Source organism: Phalacrocorax carbo, chromosome 7 (assembly GCF_963921805.1).
Source record: "Phalacrocorax carbo chromosome 7, bPhaCar2.1, whole genome shotgun sequence".
NCBI classification, from domain to species: Eukaryota; Metazoa; Chordata; class Aves; order Suliformes; family Phalacrocoracidae; genus Phalacrocorax; species Phalacrocorax carbo.
This window is the reverse complement of record NC_087519.1, coordinates 3,398,072-3,417,129: the sequence shown is the minus strand read 5'-3', so window position 1 is coordinate 3,417,129 and position 19,058 is coordinate 3,398,072. Positions and strand designations below refer to the sequence as shown.

The 19,058-nt window shown below is 45.6% G+C and overlaps 1 protein-coding gene across 1 annotated transcript; it reads left to right on the top strand.

Annotated features, from left to right (window-relative positions):
* Positions 1 to 1,877: 1,877 nt before the first annotated feature.
* Positions 1,878 to 19,026, top strand: SLC24A1 (solute carrier family 24 member 1). Its single transcript, XM_009510375.2, has 9 exons — positions 1,878 to 3,443; positions 5,236 to 5,298; positions 6,271 to 6,379; positions 12,068 to 12,154; positions 14,470 to 14,573; positions 15,227 to 15,427; positions 15,806 to 15,895; positions 16,785 to 16,951; positions 17,584 to 19,026. The coding sequence occupies exons 1-9, from the start codon at positions 2,520 to 2,522 to the stop codon at positions 17,831 to 17,833; spliced, it is 1,995 nt and encodes a 664-aa protein (XP_009508670.2). The 5' UTR covers positions 1,878 to 2,519; the 3' UTR covers positions 17,834 to 19,026.
* The last annotated feature ends 32 nt before the right edge of the window (positions 19,027 to 19,058 follow it).

Below are 19,058 nucleotides of genomic sequence, written 5' to 3'. Positions count from 1 at the left end.
TCCGGCTGTTCAGTGTCAAAGAACCTTCCAGCACGACACTCAACCCTTGGTACTGCTCTTCCTCTTGGCCAGCATCTTTGGAAGGTAAGCTGTGGAGGTTCATTTGATTGCTTCAGATCTCTTATGACTGAGACAGACCAACCAGTAAGAAAGGAGTTGATCAGGAGTTGACCTGTAAGAGAACGGCTAAACTTACAAGAGTAGAGGAACAAAGAGGCTGATGGTGAGGTATTGTGAAAGGCTGGAGAGCTCTTACAGTTGATCCTGGCTTTGGGTGTGTTTCTGCTTGCCAAAGGTCTTTGAAATCGCTCATTTTGGAGAGCAGAAGTAAAAACAGTGTTTAAATAGGAGCGTGGGCATACATTTTCTGTTCTCCCTGGGTCATTCTTTTTACTCTTTTATCTTTGTTAGGAAGGGTTGTTTTCTAATAATGTGCAATTTGTTATACATATTACACAGTTCTGCCATATGCATGTTTATGTTCTTTTTGCATATGAAAAGCAAAGCTTATATCATCTATTTATCTAGGTTCTTCCATGACCCTCTATTACTGTTGCCTTAGCGATCCTCCCAACTATTTAAAAGAAGATAATAATGCCTGTCTTGCAAGAAATTTAGGCTGATTACTTCACTGGGTGTTATGCAAGAGGGTAAGTGTGTGCTAACTTGCATGAAGAGCTTATCTGAGAATGGCTTACAAAACTGCGATTCACATCCAGCTCAAGAATAACGTAATGTTCCCGCTCTGGGGACAAAAAAAATAATCCATGAAGAGTTATATTCTAAGGTAAAACAATTAAGCAGCGCTGAAGGGTAAATTCTGTCCAGCCCCAAATCACTGTCTCCATGCCATCACAGCTGCAGGCTCTGTCAATCTGGCATTTACAGTTTCTCTCTCTTTCTAAATGCTGTTCAAATAATTATGCAAGATATGCTAATTATCCCCTAATAAAAGGTATGATTACAATTTCACTTTGCCAGTTCTGATTTCTACAGAAAGGCTTGAAAAGGTGTAGTCATAGAAACAAATGGATGCTCAGCGCCCTCAGTTTTGCTAGAACCAAGTCTTCCTCATGCTTTTCTCAAACTGAAAGAAAAAGGCTCACCCTTGCTTTGTATTCTGTGGGAGTGCGAGGCTGGAGAGCCACGGAGCAGCATACCTGGGAACCATCAAGTAGATTTCATCCTCCTGTTGATGTTACTTAGGTGAATAACTTCGGAGGAGTTTTTAACAGCATGATCTTGTCTTCAGAGCACCATCTCTGTTGAGAAGGACCTGGCAGTGCTGGTGGACAACAAGTTGACCATGAGCCAGCAATGTGCCCTTGTGGCCAAGAAGGCCAATGGTATCCTGGGATGCATTAAAAGGAGTGTGGCCAGCAGGGCAAGGGAGGTTATCCTCCCCCTCTGCTCTGCCCCAGTGAAGCCACATCTGGAGTTCTGTGTCCAGTTCTGGGCCCCCCAGTTCAAGAAGGATGCAGAGCTGCTTGAGCAATTCCAAGTGGGGAGCTACCAAGATGATCAGGGGACTGGAGCATCTCCCTTATGAGGAAAGGCTGAGAGATCTGTGTTTGTTCAGCCTGGACAAGAGAAGACTGAGGGGGGGATCTCATCAATATCTATAAATATCTAATGGGTGGGTGTCAGGATGATGGGATTGGGCTCCTTTCAGTGGTGCCCAGCGACAGGCCAAGGGGCCACGGGCACAGGTTGGAACACAGGAAGTTCCACTTAAATATGAGAACAAGCTCCTTCCCTGTGCGGGTGCCAGAGCAGGGGCACAGGCTGCCCAGAGAGGCTGTGGGGTCCCTTCCCTGGAGACATTCACCCCCCGCCTGGACGCGGCCCTGTGCCCCTGCTCTGGGGGTGCCTGCTCACGCAGGGGGTGGGACGGGGTGATCTCCAGAGGCCCCTTCCAACCCCTGCCAGTCTGGGATGCTGTGATCTTTTCTAGCAATATAAAGCAGATTCCTTGACAGAAGCCGTATCCTCTCCTGCAGAACCCTGGCCCAATTGTTAATACGACAGCATAACAACTGGACTCAACTAAAACAGAAGCCTTAATAGCTCCTGCTTGTGGGCATTTGGTGGAATCAGAATTCAGCTCAGATTAGACTGTCTCAGCCAACTCCCCTCTATTAAGTCAAACATTTGATTATTGATCAGCATAGCCTACAGTCATTAAAAAAAACCCAACCAAACCAAACCAAAAAAAACCACAAAAAACCCAACTGAAACCTGAATCTAGATCTGCCTTTGCTCGTTTAAGTCCATTTCTTTTTATGGAAAAATAGAAAAGTGGTCAGTGAAGTAATGCTACCCAAATGGAGGAAAGTTACAGTACTTTATTTTTTACACAGATCCTCTTTTGCAGGATTCTACGTTTTGTGTCATTCAGTTTCACTCCTGATGCTTAAGATCAGCTAGAAGCTCCAATGGTGGATATAAGTGCAAACTGCTGATCGAGAGAGGTCTTCAGTGGCTTCTGGACACAGCTCTGATTTTTGAACTTTTGGGAAATGCATTTACCACAGAGAAGGCGGCTACAATGGAACCGAATCTTTTTCTTGCTTGCCATAGTGTTGGTGTTCTCTCTCTATCAGCTCCAGTTCAGCCCCTCCGCCCTTCCAGCACCACACAGAGCACCCCAACCCACGGACCCTGTCAAAGTGACCTCCAGGGACCTCTCCAGCAACAGGACTGCCGTAACAGGCAATGTCACAGCAGCACCCAAAATAAGGCACTGTGTATATGTGGATCCTGAGCCAACTGTGCCCATCACGATATCAGTGGATATAACACCACAGCGAGAAAACACCAGTGAAAGCTACCCAGATGAAAAACCACCACACGAGTCCAAAGGAGAATATCCCCAGGACCTATTCAGTGTGGAAGAACGCAGGCAAGGGTGGGTTGTACTTCACATCTTTGGCATGATATATGTATTTGTGGCCTTGGCCATAGTGTGTGATGAGTATTTTGTCCCTGCTTTGGGAGTGATCACAGAGAAGTTGCAGATCTCTGAAGATGTGGCTGGAGCCACCTTCATGGCAGCAGGTGGATCAGCACCAGAACTCTTCACCTCCCTCATAGGTGTCTTCATCTCACACAGCAATGTGGGCATCGGTACCATTGTGGGCTCAGCAGTGTTTAATATCCTCTTTGTCATTGGCACCTGTGCCCTCTTCTCAAGGGAGATACTCCACCTGACATGGTGGCCCTTATTTAGAGACATCTCATTCTACATTGTAGACTTACTGATGCTCATCCTGTTTTTCCTAGACAGTGTCATTGATTGGTGGGAAAGCCTCCTTTTACTGACTGCCTATGCCACATATGTATTCACTATGAAACAGAACGTGTACCTAGAACAATGGGTGAAGCAGGAGCTGAACAAGAAGCTAAATGCTGTGCAGGCAGCATCAGCAGAGCATGTACGGAAGGTTGGTGTCCTTATTGTTCAGAGGGCAAGTTGGAAATGATTCGTTCTAGTGTAAACTGCAAAGAAAAACTGCATCTCCTTCACAAAGTGCATATTCAAACAAAACCTCAGAGTACAGGTACTGGTCAATAATTATGGTTATGAAATGAGGGAAATGCAATCTAGATAGCAGAGATTCAAAGAAATTAGAGAACACCGCTAAAAGAGAGTTCTACTCTTGCAATTACTAAAGATATCAGTTGCAGTCAATTATCTACTTTCAAAGGCACGCGTGGGATTTTGCCCACTCCGTTGTTGTAAACAAGTTTAAAAAACAAAAACCAACACATGCAGGAACACACTGTTAGACTGGGAACATGACTGGACAATTCTGTGTTAAATAGAGGGAAAAATGCTTCTGGTAAGAGGTGCTGTCCAAGCCTCTTGCAGATGAGAGTTGTTGGAGGAAATAATCTTTTCCCATTCTGAGGCTGGGTGTGTTGCTGGGACGCTGGTGGTATCACTTGTTACCCAATCTGCCACGCAGAAGGGGGTCTGGCAGCCTTTAGCAACCATTGCTGCCTCTCCCGGTCAGCATCTGGCAAGAAGATCGAAATGCCCAAATCCCAATTCCATGTACTGACCACAGCTGTGTGTGCTCGGAGGTGATTCCCTATGCCGCTGGTGCTCAGGCAGGGAGGTTTGTGGCTGTAACTACACGCTCCAGATTTGAGACAAGGGCCCTTCATTCATCATCTTTTGAAGGAAGAGTTGACTGCTTACACAAAGACAGTGTGTGAAGGTGTCTCCCGAGCCAATTACCCTTTCAGACTAGCAGATCTGGCCAGGACGTGGTCTCTAGAACACTTGGGGCTTTGCCTTCTTGACTGTGCTTGCCCACTTCTTCCTCCTTTGTCCCTCCCCAACTCCCCTACTGCCTCTGTCCTCTTGACCTGTGCTACCGCCAGCTGTCAAGCAGAGACCATTAGATTTCAAATTGTCCTCTGGCATTACCATGCTTTACTAGTCAGATGCATGTCGCTGGCACTCGAGCATGCCTTGCCCCTTCTTGTCTTGGCACTCCACATAATTTAAGGAAAGAAAGGAAGTCGGGTGAGGATAGTTGAAGTGGTGCAGAATCAAGAGAGTGCTTTGCTTTTCTCCCAGTCTGTCTTTCAGCCAGCGCTCGTGGCTGGGAGTCCTGAAAGCTCATGAGTAACATTCCAGTGGGATACATGTGCAAGATACTGCAGCTATATGCATACACCACTGTGGACATCACCAATCATCACCAATTGAATCCAACCCTCCAGACTGAAGGAAAAAAACCCTGCACTTTAAGTTTACAGAGAACTGTCACTAGCATATAGTAGCATGATAGAGAGCTGCTGGACCTAACCCCTGGGAAAAATAAATTATCTATATGGAAAGTAACGGTGATCACTGGAAAAAAAACCACCCCTTTGCACCTTCACTCTGCCTGTGCTGGAAAATGAGTCAGGATACTGATGTTTGGGGATGAAATCTGGGGCTGCTGATATCTACGGGAATCAGATGCTAGAGGCCATTTGAGTCCACCTCCAGGTACCTGCATTACCACTGAGGACCTGTAGGTAGAATCGTGTTTCTCTTGGAGGCCACATGGTTTAAGGAGAGTGCATGGCTTTGGGTCCTTCAGCAGCATCCACTATAGTCATTTGTATTAGCTGTCCCAGTTTCTCACAGGCAATAGACTGAAGAGCTATCATTATATCCTGAAAAAGCAGGTGAAGCAGTACTGGCGTTCAATCATTTTTGTTCTTGCTTGCATGCAGAAAAGCAGTGGGGCAGTTGCAGATGATGGAACAAAGAAGCCAGCAGATGGGAGAAAGCTGCAGGTAGGTCTAAGCAACTTTACAGGGATCTGAAGTCATTGTATTTTGAACCCTTCCCCATGTAAGGTCATCAATAAAGGTGTCAACTTCTGTGTCAAGAAACCTGGATCAAATCCTACCTTGCGCAAAGACCCAGCCATGCTTAGCACAACATCCACACCTTACTTGAGAGGACACCTGCCCGAGTTGTGTCCTCAGAGGAATTTTTATAAAAATTAAGAGACAGCTCAGGCTTCCTGAGTGGATTTGACTAGCAGAGCACTATTCATTGTATGCTTTAAACAGGCATAGAGAAATTCAGAGCATGACTTTTCATACCTGATTTCATGGCCAATTTTCCTCCTGAGCTCCCAGAGCAGAAGCTGGTAGGGTCTGTCCTTCCCCGTAGCGAACACTGAAGAGCTCATTCCTCTGCTCCTGGTTAAATTCCTGACCCTTTGTCTACCCCGTGGCTGTTAGCTTCCTCAAGTGGATGCTACTTGTCCCTCTATGCACTTAACCTACCTGTACCAATTAATGTTCAGTCAAAAGCTCATTAGGTGTTGATCATGAAAACAGAGCACCAGAGCTTTCAAGTTAAGTCAGGACACTTGGCATGACTGAAACATTACCTTTTAGCAGCATATAAATCTACACAGTTATTAACAAGTTTGTGACTAAAAGCGCTGTGTGCTTTGATTATTATAATTTATAATGACACTGTATTGATGCTGAGTCCATGTGAGCCCATTTTATTTATCTAAGGGCAGGTTGGCCTGCTATCTCAAGAGCATGTCTCTTGCTGTGAACAGCCAATACCAACAGCCATCCTGTGAACTTAAATGCAGAGGCTGTTTAAAATCCACGCTGACGCTGCTCCTTGGGTTGGGGAGATCAGCCTCCATATAAATGCATCCCCAGGGTGGAGGCGAACCAACAGTGGAGGTGTTTTGAGGAGAAAACTGCTATTGACTGCTGCATTGTACCTCTCCATAGCCTGCATCAGCCTTACAGCGAGGCAGCAGCTCAGCCTCCCTACACAACTCTCAAATGCGCAGCACCATCTTCCAACTCATGATCCACACCCTGGACCCCCTGACGGAAGGTGAGTGAATGCTCCACACCCGAGGGACTTGGGCCCTGGGTGCAGAGCAGTTTAACTGGGAATACAGCCTTTGTACGTCGGGGTGTTGGGGATCATCCTTGAAATACAGCTCTGAGTATCACAGGTAATGTTAGGTGGGGGGAGCTCTGCAACGGTGGGACGCACCCCTTCTGATTGCATGGCTAGCAAGGACAAACACCTCACATTTTGGCCTTGCCATATCTACTTTGCCTGTGCCAAACTGGTTACTGCTGTGGTGGCAGCTGCTGCTTGAGGGAGAATGAGGGCGTGTGGAGCAGCTGCTCTTGCTGGGGTCCCTGAAGTCCCCTGTCTTCTGCTGACCCTCTGACAGTAGGAGCAGCAAACGTGAGTTACAGACTTCCTCCATCTCATAGCACGTCACATCTTCCTCTTCTTAGCTAAGACCTCACCACAGCCTTGGAACAGCAGCATTCGATGCTGACTATGTTTTCGAGACAGAGCTGCCCAGCCTGTCAGTCTCATTCACAATGGGAAAATGGACATGGGGAGAGCTCATTACCTATACACCCCCGCAGCTGGGCACACAGCCCCTCACGAGGCATAAACTGGAAGAACAGGAAAAAGAAATTACAAGCCTTGAAGAATTATCATTTTGACAGTGGTTAAAATGCCAGCTGAGATCTAAAACACACAGCAGGTTCCAATTATGATGGTTAAGCCAATCTGTATGTGATTTAGACCAACACTGAGCACCTCTAAAAGCTCACCTGCAACACTGCAGTATCATCATTGCCATGGAAAACTGTACCACATCTCCAGACAGACCCAAGGCCTTTGTACACAAACTTTTAACGTGCTGTTTTGTATCAACTTTAATACAGAGTGTGGAGGTTCATTTTCTGAGAAATAGTGAGGCATGTTAAAAAAGAGATGGTTTTTCGATTTGCTTTCCTAGCTCAGCACATGCCCTGCCCCTCCACTGCCCTACTTGTTCTAAAGAGATTATCTGTTGTCCATTCAAAGAGAGATTGAAGTAAGCAGATCAACACCTCTCATGTCTAGCACAGAGGTTACAAAAAGGACTCTCCAGATCAAAATCCCAGCTGCACGAACTGATTGAGGGAACAAAGGAGGCTTGATAAGGACAGCAAGACAGATAAGTGTCTGCTTTGATAGATTTCAGTGAAGGCACCCATCATATTACTAACAGCAGCCCAACAAGAGCCAGACTCATCAGGGTTTGCCCTACTGCCCTTGCCTCCTGTCCACCCCAAAAGGTGGTATCAACAGTACAAGAATAAAACCAAAAACTTACAAGAGGACGTGCCATGGCCTTTAGCATCAGAAAGTACCAGACCTGAGGGACTGCTGCCACTCAGACACCCTCCGGCACCTCTAAATGTCTTTGTGCAGCACCTGCCCACCCCAGGCCAGCACACACTTCGGGCCCAGGCTGGTGTCCTCAGCTTGGTGAAACCCTGGGACCTTTGTGGAAGTTGTGGGTGCCTGAAGATGCCGACTCAGGCCAAGGAGAGCGCTCCAGTGGTGTCCCAGCCAGCTCAGCCCAGAATATACTGCTGGGGGTTTTCAATGCAGGTGTAAGCCACTGGCCTTGCTAAAGGGGCTGTTACTACCACGATTTGTGAATATTGAATAAACGGGACTGGGGGGAGGCAGTTTGGCTCTTCTCTGAAGGACACGTTCCCCTCTCACTCCAGCTAGGCCGAATTTGAGCTGCTGTCTCAGCGTGCGGCAGCCGCTAGATGGGAGTGTGGCCGTACGTAGGCCAGCAAGCCTGGCCTTCCCAGCCCGGACGGTGCGAGGATGGGCTGCAGGTCTTCCCAAAAGGCTGTTATTTCTTACACCGTTTGCTACAATAACGCCACTGAGTTAAGGGCGAGACTTTTACCCCAGGTACATGCCTGTTCCACTCAACACTGCCAGAACAGAGGCAGCTCCTTAGGAAAGATAAAGTTCCTGAGATTACAACAGCACAGCACTTAAAATCAGGGAGCCAGTGTCCCAAGTGCTGAGTATCTAGAAGGAGACACTCCTTACCCTGACACATTCATACCTAAAGAAAAGGGAGTCTGGAGAAAAGGAATAATTTATAAATAGACTGAGAAACTTCAGTGCCTGAGGATCTTGGCTGAAAAGATGACATGACTTCCCCAGGATGACTCAGAAAAAGGATCTGAACCCGTCAAAGCATATCAGGACTGCAAGCTCAGCCTTTGTGCTAATAGTACTGCAGCCCTTTGGTACCCTCAGGACAGCTGGGCGCCTCATTCCCGCTGATCACCAGCAAAGTCCTCCTCTTTGCAGTGTGTGCAGCACTGTCTGTACCAGACACATTTCTGTAATTAGGTTGCAACATGAAAGATGATCCCAAAGCAATTTATCTTTCCTCAAGGGTCCATGTTCCTTCTTGCCAGTGCCTGTAGCATCTGCTCTTAGAGGCTGTGGTAAAGAACACACTAGAAAGGGAAAAGGTTGCCAACTATTGCTCAGCAGTTCTTAACCTACTGAAATGAGGATCTCTGTATGGTTTCCCCTCTTTCTGCTGCATTGCATTTTATTTGGGCAGCGTGGAAGCGGTCTCAGGGCAGCAAGGGTCCAAAATGTGGGGAAACTGCCAGTATTTGGCCTCCGAAACCAACTTCCAGAGGCAGAGGGCTGAGAAATAAAGGACAAGTCTGAAACACAGAATTTGTTTTACTGTTCCTAATGCAACACTTCTTGTGTAAAACAAAATTTTTCATTTGATCAGTGGATTAAGTTCAGAATGTTTATTTTTTCTTTTTGTATTAGAAAGGGATCACTACTTCAGTCCTTTTCTCTGCCTGCAGGAGGCTAGGTGTTGTACTCCAGAAGTTCTAACATTTACATTACATCCTGAATTATATTAATGATAGAAGCTTTCATTTTCAAAGTGCCCTTTTTTTAAAATGAGGAGTTTCTAGCAGCTTTGGTCTTTTCCCCACTTTCTCTGAAAGCGTGTAGAAGTAGAGCATGAGACCTTTTCAAGATCTTCCAGCTAGACACCAGAGGGATCTGTTGGGGAATTAAAGGGGGCAAGGATTTTGGAAAGACTGAGGAACCCTCTCATTTCTGAACCTCCAGTCTCACCATTGGATTATTCTTTAAACTCTAGTCACATGGGGAAGAAGACAGAAGCCTCTTTTACTTCTGAGTGAAGTTTGTCTGAAGGAAGGTCGTCGGAGCTGTCTACCCTCAGTATGCCCCAGTTAACAAGCTAGGGATTCTGGAAGTTAGACATAATAGAGCAGCAGGCAGTGTTGCAGGCTAGCCTTGAGCTAGACCACTGAAGGCAGCTACGGTTTCTCCTGGCTTCATCAGCATTCAATCACTTGTTTTAAGAGAATCATGATACCAAGAGGTAAAGAGAGTAATGAGATTTTTTTTAATGTCTACTTTCAGACAGCAGCATCCCCGAATCCCCCAGGTTCACGCCAAATTTTAAAGAAAAAAGTCCTTCCTGCTGTTCATGTTGTAAGTTAGTCCTATTAGATTAAATATTAAAGCCAAATAATTAATTAAACAAAACAGCTAAACTCAAGGTAGAAGCTCTTTTGCCACCTTAAGTCCGGCCTGGATGCTGTCAATCCATAGGATAGGGATCTTCCTGGGGAGCACCTCAGGGCCCCTGGACACAGGCATGTCTCATGGGATGAGCTCTCAGACCAGGGGGCAGAACTGCCAGCAGTGAATGCCCCAGGGGTCTGCGCTCCTCAGCGAGCCAGCGCTGCCTTGCTCAGCTAATCCCCGGCACTAGCAAGGACCGAGATAGCTGAGGACAGATATCCTTCCTCCCCGTGCTGACCTGCAGATCTAGCCGGCTTATAGCCAGTTCTTCCTCCCACCTCAGTCCATCTTGCATGAAATGTGTGTCAGAGGAATTAACACCTTTTTAAACGAGGCTGATCTGATGAGAACTGGATAGTGGCCTCGACCTAATCTGTTTATCCTGACAGAGATGCTCGCAGGCTCCGCTCGGGTCGGCGCTCGCAGCCTGCAGCCTAGGTGAGGGCGGGAAGCCAGGACTCTGAATTTATGTAATCTTTTTCAGGCTGAGCCTGACCGCCCTGACCCTGCTGACAGAAGCTTTTGTAACAGCTTCTGGGAAAAGCTGAACAAAAAGATGCATTGCCCAGGAGACCAGGAGCAAAAAATCACCTCTCCATTGCCTTGTACCGATGGGTACGATTGTGCTTAGCACCAGTAGAGGGGCAACAAAGAAAAGCACTTCACGTCCCCTCTGGTAGGTTTCATTATTGATAAGGAGCATGGAAGAGTTGGGCTTTTTAGTCCCAGCCAGCCTTTCAAAGGAGAAGAGCTCATCGTTTCATCTCTGTCAGGCCATTCCAGTGTTCAGTGGAAATCCCAGTCAGTGAGAAACATTTCTGTCAGATGGTAACAGGAATCACACCAGAACAGGACATGTCCCCAGAAGCCTCAATGACTGAGCCAGTCCCAGTTATCAGTCATACACCAGAGTCTACTTATTTTCACGAGGTTCAGCTCAGAACGGTAGATCTGCCTGCATGGCTCAGGGCCTCGGACCTGCTATCGCTGTTAACTCAGTATCATGGTGATGAATACAGTGGCAGAGCCCTGCCCTTGAGGCAAATGACACCAGCACGTTCTGGTTGCACAGTCGACAGTACAGTAGATTAAGTCAGTGTGATAAAACTTTCAAAGGAAATTAATTTACAGCCCCACACACAAGCCAAGCATAGCACGGCCAATTTCTTGTGGCTACTGTCCACGTGCAAACCCTGTAACCCTCAGCTTAGTCATTGGGTAGGCAGCTCAACAGAGGATATAGATTAGAGCAAAATGAGGCTTTCCTTTGAGCCAATGACTTGCTCACTTTCAAAGAGAGTAGGAGTTAAGATATTTGAGAGCAACACCTAACTATGGAAGCACACACAGTTTCACAGTTCCCTGCAAAACAATAATAAAGCAGCTCAGCTGAGCAGAGCATGGTTTACAGTGACAGAAGTCCTCAGCAGTCCCAGAAATACAGTATTGGGTGCTGTACCGGTGAAGATGATCTCTTGGGTAGCCTGGACCGTGTTGAACCTGGATACCAGGAATTTAGATCAACTCCAGCGGAGGAGACGCTCATTTATGCTTAGAGAAATCAATCATTTTCCAGATAACTGGAACATAAAAAGGCTTTCATTTTTCCTTGCCATCAGGTCATCAGGCTGCAAGCAGCGCAGCACAGCCTTTTCAACAGCCACATGGCAGAAGGAAGGTATCGTTTTTAGTTTGGACATAATCTAGCCTGAAAAAAATCAGTGGTTCTTTGGGAATAAAATTATATTGCATTGAAATTCCTCCTCTATTCTTTCTGCAGTTCCTTCCTATGAAGCATTACTGAACCAGAAAGGATTTCTCTTCCCTCTAGATTCTCTTTTAAATATGAAAGTATTGGTTACATGTCAAATTGCTGGCATAATTGCTGTAGTACTACGCATTTAAATATAAAAGCTACAGTCAACTAGCAGCAGCCAAAACCTAAGGCCGCAGCCAGAAAGGCAACTCACAAGGCAGCGTTGACTGCAAACTGCGCAAGAGGGAACGGGCAAGAGAGTGTGCATGTGTTGGGGGGAGGCAGGTAAAGGGGGGCTTTGCATAGCTGACAGCTGCTGGTGAATGCATCCCTCTCATCCACAGCAAAGTTTAAAGACAGGGTTGACATCCTGAGCAACATAGCCAAGGCCAACGTAGAGACTCTGGCTGGACAAGGATCAAAAGCAGAAGGTGAGTGCAAGAAGAGTCAGTGCTGTTTGCCTTCTTTTGCACTGCAAACCCTCACCTTCCCAGCACTCAACACCCAAGGGCTGGCAAAGAAACACTATGGTCTAACACAACTTTCTGTTACTGCTGGTCGCAGATGGCTGCTGTAATAACGCACCAGAAATCAATCCATGTATGCTAACAGTGGGCAATAAAAGCCAGCCCCACAGGAGCCTAGGAGTGGTTAGTGAGATAGCATCAAACAGAGTGCTACAAGGATGTAGGGTAAATTGCAGCCAGAAGGGTGGAAGAGGGGAAATCAGACTGTTACAGACAGCAGCTGGGTGCTGCTATGCTGCTGATCTTTGGTAGGCCCTGTGTTGTCATTTAACCCCCCTGCCCAGTGGGATGGGGAAGAGAACTGGGGGCAAGGGGGAGTAAAATTCATGGGTTGAGATAATGACAGCTAAATAGGACAGAAAAGGAAGGGAAAATAATAATCATACGCAAAATAAGTGACGCACAATGCAATTGCTCACCACCCGCTGACTGATGCCCAGGCAGTTCCTAAGCAGCGGTCGCTGCCCCCACCTGACTCCCCGGGTTTGTATACTGGGCATGACATCGTTATGGTACGGAATATCCCTCAGGCCACTGGGGTCAGCTGTCCTGGCTGTGCCCCCTCCCAGCTTCTCGCTGGCAGGGCATGAGAAGCTGAAAAGTCCGTGACTAGTGTAAGCGCTACTTAGCAACAACTAAACCATTAGTGTGTTACCAACATTATTCTCATACTAAATCCAAACCACAGCACTGCACTAGCTACTAGGAAGAAAACTAACTATCCCAGCCGAAACCACGACACCCTGCAATGAGGTGTTTGTTAAAACAAAGTGCCTTTCTTTTAGCTTGGAAATATGGCACGCTTGCAGAAGAGCACAAAAGATTCCTCCGCAGAGAAAAGCTGCGCTGACTTTGTCTGCGACAATTCCAAGGGTCTGCGCTTCCTCCTTTTTTAGTAATTTCTGCTCTTTCTGTATCACTACTGATACACAGGCTTTCTGAGCCAATTCAGAGGCAGCAGCTGGCCTGTGCTACAACACAGGTCCACGCTGTCAGTGAGGCTGGAGACCTTGAAAAACAAGCAAACCTTTGTGTGGAAGCATAGCAGCTACCAGGGTCCTCGCAACATCGAGCCTCACCTTGGTGAATGTCACCAAACTTGGGGAAAATGCTGTTTAAAGAACAAGTAAATTCTCAGTGTGAGTTACCACACTGACTTCACTGAACTGTGAATTCGCGCCCCATGACATGTCCCACAAGCTCTGCTGTGCACAGATAGAGCCGAGCGCATTCCAAAAGCGTTGTTGCTCTGCCTCCCACTTCGGGCTGAAAGTATCCTGGGTGAACTCTCTTAAGGCCTGGTTTCAGAAATCACAAATAGGACTCACTGAAAACATAAATTTCTGAAAAGGTCCCCTCTAGGCTTGCTCCCTGGTGCAGTTGTGAGGCACTGTACTGGGTCAGCTCACCCAGTTCAGGAGAAGATACCCCATCCCCGTAGAATTCATGGGATAACGTGATCCTACTGACGCGACAAGTTTGACTATATGGAGGGGATCCTTTAACCTAAATTACAACAGTCTGAAAAGGGGCCTTGCCGTGACCGAGCAGAGCCCAGGCACTCCCTCTCACCTCTGCTCTCTGTTATCCGTATTTCTACACTATTCTGTACAGAGGTTTCTGTGTTCCTCCTGGCTACGCAGGTTAACACGGCAACAGAACAGAGGACATTGCAGTTATTTCCTTGTATGTGTCAGCACTTTCCTATTTGCATTTGAATACCTACCAAATGATTAGGGATTAAAGTCTGGCAGCACCTAACAGTCATTTCTCAGAAGCCTCAAAGAATATCAGCTCCCCAGAGAATGCCATGCTCTACTAGAAAAAAGGGGAAGCAAAGCTTTACATCCTTTTTGGCTTTTAAGGAGGGCTTTAATAAGGTCCTCAGAATCCGGACTGAAACCAAGAAATGCTCATCAGCTGTAGATCAGATAATTAGCATTTCTCTGTTGTTACACACGTGCCACTTTGAGCAGTTTCAGACAGAAGGTCATAGGAGCATCAGGGTATCACCCTATGCTAGGTGGGCCAGAGTCTGCCCAGCTTTTACTAATAATAATCTACAGAAGACGGAGGGGACAAACAGAAAACCTAAGCCATCAGGCTGCGTTTAACCTGAAATGACACACATTTTTGTAGGAAGCTCAAACCTCCCTGCTGATCAAGGGGAAGGTGACTCTAACGTGACTGAAGCCAATATTCCTTCTTATCACTTTTAGCAGAAGAGGAAAAGGAGGCACCAAGCACCGTTCAGGTAACTCCTGCCAGCGACTCTGAACCCAGCAAAGACAAACAGAAGGCAGACGCACCGCAGGACAGACAGGTATTACAGTAACTACCATAGGCAATAAGCGCTCACTCCAGACCAAACTTCACACGGACTTTCCTCCTTCCCTGTCCAGAGCTTTTGGGATAGGACCCAACCCATGGCCTGTAACTGCCAGCTATAAATAGACTCTGTGTGTAGTGATGAGTTATATTAAGGTGTTAGCTGAAACATTTCGCCTTACCAACACAAATCAGGTCCAAAATACAACACCGAGACTGTAGAGGATTTTCTCCTCAAATGACTTCCGAGGTCAGAGGGTACTCCAACGTAAGGGAAGATACTTGTATCTGCCTGTGCTCATCAGTACGTGTTTCTGCTTTGTTTCCCTAATTCCTCCTTTCACTTGATGCAATTTAGCTATTCTGATGAGGAAAGGTTTTCAAAGAGACAGTAGATGTTTCACTGGTGTCAAAACCCCATCTAAGAGTTGGTTCTGGTTAACCGATACAGATTAGTTAACCTAACACACCAGCACCGAGAGGCTGTGCCTGGATTTCGTCCCACAATAGCACGACGTGGGCCGTGGCTGCCCTCAGCCACATTACAAATGTCACCCCTGCCAAGGCAAGGCCCTGGTGAACAAACACTGTGCAGCTCCTTGTTAGGGTGAAACATATTGGCTTTTTTGCTTTTTTCCTAATCTACAGCCCTCTTCAGACAGCGATACCTCAGAAGATAGCAGCTCTGAGAGCGAGGAAGACAGTGATGATGACAGCGCAGCTGAGGATGAAAATGATGAGCCATTATCTCTCGAATGGCCAGAAACTAGGAAAAAACAAGCAATTTACCTTTTCCTCTTTCCCATTGTCTTCCCTCTCTGGAGCACTCTGCCTGACGTTAGAAACCCAGTAAGAATCTATCTTTCTTCTGCTACTGGATTAATTAACTGAAGTATAGATTTCCTCTCGGCAAGGGTCCCCAGCTCTATTTTTCCACGTCTAGAGCTTTTACGTACTTGAAGGGCTGTTAATGCTGCAGGGGACGGGGACAGGAGCCCTGGCTGCAGGTACAGCATAGCTCCAGAGACTTAATTTAATAAACCATAGAAGACTAGCAACTACTGGTCATCTAACCAAGCTGAAAAACCCAAATACAATTAGAGAGACCAGGGTCCACGTTAAAGCAATTGATTGCAGTGAAGTGCTTCAGGTGAATAATTTGCATTGGGGATCGTTAACTTTCTTGAAACTTCTCCATGTTTTTCTTTTCAAACTTCATTTTAACAGGACTCCAAAAAATTCTTTGTCATCACGTTTCTTGGATCCATCATCTGGATTGCTGTATTCTCTTACCTCATGGTGTGGTGGGCTCACCAGGTGAGGGGCTTATTTTCTCTCTGCAAATAAGACTAGTTCAGAACAAATAGATGCAGAGGGAGAGAGAGAGGGAGATAGAGAGAGGGAACAGTGTCACTGTGGCATTTTATCTGATGAATTACAGCTGCAGTCATCCATCAAAACAGCAGAAACTTTGTTTTGTTAGAACCCAAAAGGGAATTTTCAATTTCATTCTTTTCAATTTGACAAAGAGTCATTCTTTTTCGAGAGCTTCCAAGGGAATTTGTGCATCAGTGAAAGGAAAAGTGCCGTCAAGATTTATCTTAATACTGCCTTTTCATTGATGAATGCTTCTGTGCAGAGCATAATTACCCCTCACCTAATTAAAATTCTAGGAAAATACAGGTTCTGATTCTGGAAGCTGCTAAACAATCTCAGCTCCCATTGCCTTAATGTTCACCTGGCGTTCTGGGAAATAATACTTTGCATCTTGTAGAATCAGACCCGCAATTTGCATTTAGTGATGTATTGCACATTCGCAGTAGAGTTGATCAAGCCATAAATCCAAAGACTGTCATTTCCCAAAGCTCTCGGACCACACGTAGCTGATGTTAAATTTGGAGTCGGAGAGGTAGAAAGCATCCAGGAGGGGTGAACCTAGGACAGAAGAGTTGCACTGTACCTGATCTCACCTTGCTTAGTCTTGGCAACACCGGGGTCAGACGCCCTACGCTACAGAGCGAATCCGGGATCAACACACACTATGAAATTTAACTTTTTTATCCTACAAAGCAGAAAAATGCTACCACGTTTAAATGGGATTCAGTATATTTTAATTCAGATATAGCACAAACCCTGAAAGGCTGCACGGAGCAACTGAACTCCGTCTTCCAAAACTAACAGCCCTACCCAACTTTGTGTTTATTAGGTTGGCGAAACGATTGGGATATCGGAGGAAATTATGGGGTTAACCATACTGGCAGCAGGAACATCAATCCCTGACCTTATCACCAGTGTCATTGTTGCACGGAAAGGCTTAGGCGACATGGCTGTCTCCAGCTCTGTAGGCAGCAATATCTTCGATATCACTGTGGGGTGAGTACTAATTCAATGTTAAAAGATGCGTTTCTTCTGAAATACAAAGGTAGCTGTTTTTATTCCAAACATGGCTTTAATTAATTTCATTTTAGTTGTAATTAAATGAAGGGCAGCTAGGCAACCCATTACTTTTTTTTTTAAACCCAGCCCAGCCAGGAAAGACAGGTTTTTGTAACTTAGTCCACCATCTTCACCTAATTCTGAAACAACAGAAAATTACTGATTTTTCAAGACAAAAATGCAACAAATCTTTGGCTAACATTGAATTTTTACAGACAGGATGCTTCTCCAGTCACTCAGACATTCGGATCCTGTGCAATCAGGGCTCAGTGTCTGTGCCTGTATCTTTCATCAATAAATCATCAGGACTTACTTCTCTATTCCAGCGTGCCGAGACACTTGATTCATAGGTATTATTTAAAGAACCCTTTTAGATTCTTGGATTGCATCATGATAGCGCGAGTATTACCCAAATGCAGTTTTTGACACGAACAACATCAATTTTAGATTTATGCTGAGTTAGACTGAATGCAATCGTTCTGTAAGAGTTTGGGAAAATTGCTTAGTTATGATGCAGAAAATGAACCGCCTTAAAACATTTATTTCAATTACTTTTCCTTTACTTGCAGTTTGCCAGTCCCTTGGTTCCTTTATTCTGTCTTCAATGGGCTCAGTCCAGTTGCAGTCAGTAGCAACGGTTTGTTTTGTGCAATTGTTCTCCTCTTTCTCATGCTCCTATTTGTGATTATCTCAATCGCGGTATGTAAATGGAAAATGAACAAGCTACTGGGGCTCACCATGTTTGCTCTTTACTTTGTGTTTTTAATCATCAGCGTGATGTTAGAAGACAAGATAATATCCTGCCCAGTATCTGTATGACATTTGGACACTTCAAGATATATGTAAGCATATATCAAAATCCAAAGGGGCTTAAGGTAGCAATTGTTCTACTGAAAAAAGCAACCAGAATTATAACAAACTTACTGAGAATAAAATACCTTTAACACACTTAAAAAGCAATCTCAAGTGTATGTCAGCCTCTACTATTTTTCTTTAGGATCAGAAAAGTTCAGATAATGAAGTGACCAATATCAACCAACACATATGTTTAGGCATTCATGGAAAGGGCAGTATGATGTACATGCGGGAAGTTTTCAGTATGGCTGATCCCCTCAAGTTAATTTACACATTATAGAAATATTTTCAGGAACACACTGTAAAAGTACTTAGCAAACTCACTGAAACCGATGAACTTTTACTTCAGTGGGAAACAGAATCAGACCTCTACAGCTTGCCTTTACAGAACTACTCTGCTTAAAATCATTGTGCGGACGCACATTCTGCATCTCAGAAGTGAGCTCCCTCGAACTGCATATAAACACAGAGCACGGCGGTCCCCAAGGTTTGTGCTGCAGCTAGTTTGCCATGACTTCCCTACACAGAGGTAGTCTTCATCCCTTCAGTGAAGGCCACTACAAAGCACCCACAGCTGGTACTCTGCACATACCTCCAGGAAAGCGTGCCCAGAACATGCGATGCACTTCAGAGGAAGTGCTTTTTGCTGGCCCTCTTCAGGCTGTGGCAAACGGAATGCTAAGGTTTTCAAGGGAAAAGCAAAGCAGTAAGAGTTATTTCCAACATGCAGAAGAACACAGGATTTGAGAGCTGCAGAGCGATCCTGGAAGCTATCTACATGGCTCCTTTTAAATCTGTTATCTGATCTTGCAATACAATCCCTAAAACTTATGGTAAGTGCCACGTACGTGTGAGGTCACATGGATTTACATCTTACTGTAACGAGCCTAAAGGGATCTGGAGTTAGAATATCACGTTACCGCTAAAAAGAACTAAAACCAGGCATCAGAAATACTACAAGAAATTGAACTGCTTGAGTGTTTTTCCATCCTGACACTAACCTCTGAAATTTACAGATTACGGTATCCAGCACTAATTCGTGTTGTTAGCACTGCCTTCCACGTAACCGCTATGAAAAACCACCACTGACATCGACTATCAACAAACCTGAAAGGTTTATTGTTAACAATGCCTCATGAGCAAACAATGTAGTTAAGAGTTGCAGACATCTCTGTCATTCTAATCCACC

Excerpts from the sequence above, each read along its gene's own strand:
- SLC24A1 (XM_009510375.2), top strand. The coding sequence starts at position 2,520 with ATGCATTTACCACAGAGAAGGCGGCTACAATGGAACCGAATCTTTTTC. Across the intron at positions 15,896-16,784 it reads TGGTGTGGTGGGCTCACCAG|GTTGGCGAAACGATTGGGAT; the intron begins GTGAGGGGCTTA and ends TGTGTTTATTAG. Across the intron at positions 16,952-17,583 it reads ATCTTCGATATCACTGTGGG|TTTGCCAGTCCCTTGGTTCC; the intron begins GTGAGTACTAAT and ends CTTTACTTGCAG.